The following is a 5,732-nucleotide window of genomic DNA, read 5'->3' on the forward strand; positions in this document are numbered from 1 at the left end:
CTGGTAGTAATAGTGTAGTGTACACACTCAAGAACTAGTGCCGACTGATGATTGAAGTTATATGCTCATAACGTTTAAGCTTTTCGTTTCTATAATATCCGTTCCTATAATGCTTGTTCCCGAAGTTCTTTTTCCTATTATGCCTATATTAGTATCAAGTTTTATCTGCGTTGAATATTTGCATAGCCTACTACGAATTCTCTCTCTCTTTCGTTCTTAACCACCATAGTCTACAATCACCTGTCTTGATGCATCAATCTCCATAATATTGTCATATTCGGCATAAATAATACAATTTATCGTATTTTCTAATGCTTCTTCGAAACGAACTTCGATTCTAACATTACCATGCTTCATTAAATTCCAATGCGTAGTATCGTTTGCTGAAAGGTCCGGTGTAAGATCAAATGCAAAAAGACAATAACCGTTTGGATAATTCTTACGAGAAATAGCATTGCCCTCGTTTAAAAAATGAATTCCTGTTCCAGAAAAAAGAGTGTGATAGGCCTCCATATATAATTTCTCCTTTGTAAAATCGGGTTGTAACGGTTTGCTAGGTATTTGTGTACCATCCACGTACAGAGATAAAAAATTAATTTTGTAATGATGAAAATTAAAAGGATTCAGCATACGATTACCGTTAAATGCTCTATTATCAACAAAACCGATGATTAAACGTTTCGGTATTTGACCTAATATCACATTGTCGAGCGTTTCACCGTATATACCACTGTGTATAGATATAGATTTCACTTCGACACGTGTGAGGGGGTATTTTGCTGTGGTTTTCGCAAGAGCTTTGGCATGTGCTAACAACATACCAGGTGAAATTTTTGAACGTCTAACAAGAAGTGTAGCATCAATTATATGAACTTCGAAATTTCGTTCGGTTTGATCCATAAGGCAGAATGTATCTCTTGATCGCATTATTCGCAAACGCATTTCTACACCATTTATTAAAAATCTTTCTTAATTAAAAACATCACAGTGTAAATGCCCCATAAGATATCAATTTTCTTGCCATCGGCTGTCAATACGCGTCGTTTTACAAGGCCATCGTTTGCGTTGAGTAGATCGTCCATGGATCCGCTTTTATCTTCGTACCACAATACGCTTGTTAAATGAGAGTTTTTAGCAGCAGGACCATAATTAAGTAATGTCTCTATGTAAGCTCTATAAGCGTAAGCATTATTCGGTGGTGATATAAGTTTTTGATTGAAAAATACATCTACCTGATTGAATAATGAATGCATAAAATTATTCACAGGCCCGACATAATCAGTGGTATCTCCATCTTTTGAAGGCTCTTTATGAATCGTTGGCCTTATTTGGACACTGATGCTTAACATTGTATGCGGTAGATCGATGTATTCCTCTCCTAGTCCGGGTACTACAAATTCTATAGGTGAATCATCAGTTAACGATGATATTGGCTTGTAGTGTATCCATTGTGAACTTTCGATTGTGGCTTGCGTTGGTGGAACAGTGAATAATTCCAATTCCGATTTGAGACATTCGCATGAATGAGTGTGTAAAAAAGACATATTTGCTATTATTTTACGGCGAATATATTATTGAAAAATGTCAACAACAGTACGATTGTTTCGAGAATATCTCTTTTTCTTTTTATTTTTTAACGTATTTGTCTTAGATCGAATTGTCTTCTTCTTTTTCTTCTTCTTCCTCTTCTGTTCTTTCGCGATATGACCACTGTCACGGGTGTTAATTAAATGTTTTATTTTCGACTCTCTCATGGATTTATATCCTGATCCTTTCATAAGAATATCGATCTTTTCTTCGGCTTTCCGTTTTAAATTTGTAGCTGAATCTTTCATGCGAGTATTAAAAGCTTCTTTGAATGGAACATCTCTTTGTATTACATCGCGAGCTACGTTCATTCCAGAACGAACAACTTCTTTACCGATCGCCTTCGCACCTTTTGATAAAAGAGGTAAAACACGACGAAAGAGACCTCCAAGGAAACTACCAATTCCATGACCGCGTTGATTTGATGTACCAATGTACACATGTTCAATTCCGCTTTGCCGACCACCGCCGTATTGGATATCAAAATATTCATCATAGGCTGTCATTTCTTTTAATGTATTATTTAATCTAATCTTTTAAAGTGAAGCGTTACAGTCAATGTGCCATATTCGAATGGTATAGGTTGCCCAAATTCATCTCTTATATCGATCTCAATTGTTTGAAAAGACGTATGAAGTAGAGGTATATATTTAGCCGTTGAGAAACTTTTATGTTTGACTGAACCATAAACGTATGCTTCTATATCTAAAGGTACGGTACGGAGTAACGGTGTTTGCACATCACCTGTAATGTAAGGTTCACATATATCCGTGTATATGAACATTGAAGTAGGTAACGCTCTGATCAAGCTAGCTGGTCTAGATGATACCCAAGACATATCATTTAGCGATATATTATATTCCTTCGTATTATAGCCGAATATCCGTGCCAATGTTGGAGATAGAAGGAAAGTATGCTCGTTATTTACACAATGTACACATGAACGCTGTGCACTAACATAGCCATTTTTATTTACTGTAAAAGTTAAATGATCTTTCATCGATGTTTCATTAACTGTTTCGACAAGATCATCGATTGAACGGTACAATCCCCGTGGCATAATGTAGTGTTCAATTCTATTTTGATCTACATCATTTTTAAGAGCCTCAGATGTATTGAACAAATTTCTTCTTACTGTGGTTTTTTCATCTTTCGGGAAATGAAGAAATGTCATAGGTATTTGAATATCTGTTAGGGATACACCCCATTCGCCTTGTAAACGTAATTGATGCGGTAAGCGAGTAATAAAATGAGTCGTTGTATTATCCGGAAAATATGAGACACTGCTATTACTAGGCAGAACTATGTAAAAATTATTCCTCATTATAGATATTTATTTGTTTTTTATATCCTTAGGATTTATCCACGTATTAAAATTTTCTGGAAAACCATGCCAACTAACGAGAATACGTCTCGAACGACCTCGACCCTTACTTCGAATTATTTTCTCAACTGTAAGATTTGTCTTTGCATAATCTCGGTGGATTCTAGTTAATTCTTCTTCGTAAAAGAGCCCATCTATATCCTCGCCGTGAAGATCTCTTAAGAAGTAGACTGGTGGTTGTTGGTGTGTGGAAACGCGTATTATAAGAAATATCTCTTTACTCCAGCCACCTTCATAACCTTTCGCGAACGCTGCTTTGTAGCTACTGATTCGCACAAGGTCTCCAACCTTGTATTTAGGAACACGAGTACGTTTACTAGCATATCGGTGAGCGAGATTTGTTCTAACAATCCGAACATTATTCAATGTTACATTACGCGGGGCCATTTTAATAGCGGTGTGATACGAGCGATTGTACGCATCAACAATATTTTGTAGAATATGAATATATCGTTTATTTTTTGTATATGTAAAATATCTCCACATGCGCTCCTTCAGCGTTCTATTGAGACGTTCGACAACTGCTGCTTTCACATCCGGATTACGAGCTACACGAAAACCAATTTTTTCGTTCTTCAAGAAAAGTTGTGTAGCTGCGCCTGTAAATTCTTTACCACGGTCAGTCTGCAAAACAATAGGACGTCTTCCTTTACTGCGTGCCAGTATACGTGCTAATGCTAGTGCAACACTTGCGCTTGTTTTATCACGCAGTTTTTCAACCCAAGCAAATTTACTCAAAACGTCGATAATGACGAGTAAATACGCATAATTATCGTTATAATTTTTAATTGCGCGTAGATCCACGATATCTGCTTCCCATAAATCATCGATATTGTACAAATTGTAGAAACGACGTGGATATCGACGGCGTAAAGGCCTATGTAGCGTATATGTGTCTTGACTCTCCAACCATTTGATAGTTTTATTTCGGGAAACAGTTTTATTAGTTTCACGCAATAATTTTGGTGCTCCGGAAAAAGATGCTGGATGAGAAGGGTCGTAATAAATTGTTTCTAGTTTTTTCATTCTTACAATTTAGATGCCTTTCTTTTTTTATTCAAAAGAGATAAACTTTCCCAATTATTGGCGCTACAATAGTTCTCACTGACGTTATCGGTATTATCCGTCGGAACCTCGCTTGAGTCAGATGTTTGGCTCGCTGCTGTAACACCGCTTGACAATATGATATTCGGTACTCGTAGTGTGCTAATGGCGTTGCCAGGTCTTGGACTATCTGACCAAAGATCTTGATTTCCTATAAATTCACGAGGCACCTTTACACTACGCAGAAATGCGGCAAAATGATGTCTTCCGACAGGTCTTGCCGTTTTTCTGGAGCGCATAGTGTCATTTACAAGATCGACAATATTAGATTCGGCTACTTTTGTACCGTCGATAGAGATAACACCATATTTATCCCAAACAAGTCTGTCAGACGCATTAGACTGTAAATGATTTAATAAAAGTTTAGCTTTTTGCCGATATTTTAACGGTACACTAGCCAAAATGAATGAATCACCCATCCGATCTTTTTCTATTTCTTTCATCTCCTCCCCATCTGAGTAGATAGCAGATTTGATGGTTGTATTATGCTTTGCTTCTTCTACGAAGTATAAATAACGCTGTAGTATTTGAAGGTAAGCCTTGCATTTTTCTCTTTCATCCACAAATTTATTTGAATTGAGAATTTCACGCATTTCTTCATCTAACCTGCTCAATGTAGTACCAGGCGTTTGAATTGTTTTATTATTTAATACGTGAGTTAATTGCATAACTTTTTCTTCCGGTACCAAAACCATTTTTTTTGCGTGTTCCATTATATTTTATTTCGGAGCTATAAGGCGGGATAATACACTACCTAGTATAGGTGCTAGTAACAAAGGTAAGAATCCACCCCGTTGTACGATCAAGCGTTTTTTACTCTTCCAAGAATCGTTTTTATCGGCGAGTCGACGTAATATGGCGGCATAGCGTTTCAAACGTCGTTTATATGGTTGTTTAAGTGGTACATTGCCATGTAATATATTTAAAGCACACTCGCATATGCATTTAACAAGTTTCGGATCAGCCTTTTTCAAGATAGCGATACGTTGCTCGTTAGTGAGGTGACGTAACGCTTGTAGTATTGCAGCGTGTTTTTGGCCGAAGATATGAGCGTTTGGTGCCATTACAAACTTATTGAATTTGAAGTTTGAAAAATATATTCACAATCCTTTTATTGTTGTATATAATTTACATTTACAACAATCTTTAATTAACGGTGTTGGACCATCAATATGCGATTGTTGAGTCGGTAGGTTATAATGTTCTAAGCACCGCCGATAGCCACGCACTTCTGGGTCTCGTTTTATATACTCGGGGAGTTTATCCCATAGATAATCTATGTGATTGCTGAACTCTCGTAATAATATAATCTTTGGTATAAATTGTAATAGTTCAGCAGTTAAATCGTTGATAATATTATCACCCGTCAATATGAGAAACATTTTAGCTACTGACAAGATTTGGATTTCTGTTCTACTGTAAATACGTTAAACAGAACGCTGTCGCACATGTGTAAAATAATTTTAAAGATGCTAGATAAGATATTTCCCGTGTTGTACTTCTATTTACGAGGCACATAAACATATTGATATTTATTATCAGGAAATATGCACGTGCGAAATCGACAATTTTCCGGTGTGGATTGCTTTAAATCAAGTAATAAATAACCATGCGGTATAGATGTTGCGTCATTATATATTTCCCATAAGAATTTAAT

The 5,732-nt window shown here is 36.4% G+C and overlaps 2 protein-coding genes across 2 annotated transcripts; both read right to left on the minus strand.

The window, feature by feature from the left end:
- Positions 1-216: 216 nt before the first annotated feature.
- Positions 217-942, minus strand: LOC108783578 (uncharacterized protein F54H12.2-like). The gene has a single exon (XM_018552177.1). It carries the CDS (start codon positions 940-942, stop codon positions 217-219), a length of 726 nt encoding a protein of 241 aa, XP_018407679.1.
- A 14-nt stretch (positions 943-956) lies between these two features.
- Positions 957-1,544, minus strand: LOC108783579 (uncharacterized protein F54H12.2-like). The gene has a single exon (XM_018552178.1). The coding sequence runs from the start codon at positions 1,542-1,544 to the stop codon at positions 957-959; it is 588 nt and encodes a 195-aa protein (XP_018407680.1).
- Positions 1,545-5,732: the final 4,188 nt, after the last annotated feature.

Source organism: Cyphomyrmex costatus, unplaced genomic scaffold (genome assembly GCF_001594065.2).
Source record: "Cyphomyrmex costatus isolate MS0001 unplaced genomic scaffold, Ccosl1.0 scaffold1545, whole genome shotgun sequence".
NCBI classification, from domain to species: domain Eukaryota; kingdom Metazoa; phylum Arthropoda; class Insecta; order Hymenoptera; family Formicidae; genus Cyphomyrmex; species Cyphomyrmex costatus.

What these genes read in the sequence shown, in the direction of transcription:
- LOC108783578 (XM_018552177.1), bottom strand. Translation starts at nt 942, where the DNA reads ATGCGTTTGCGAATAATGCGATCAAGAGATACATTCTGCCTTATGGAT.
- LOC108783579 (XM_018552178.1), bottom strand. Translation starts at nt 1,544, where the DNA reads ATGTCTTTTTTACACACTCATTCATGCGAATGTCTCAAATCGGAATTG.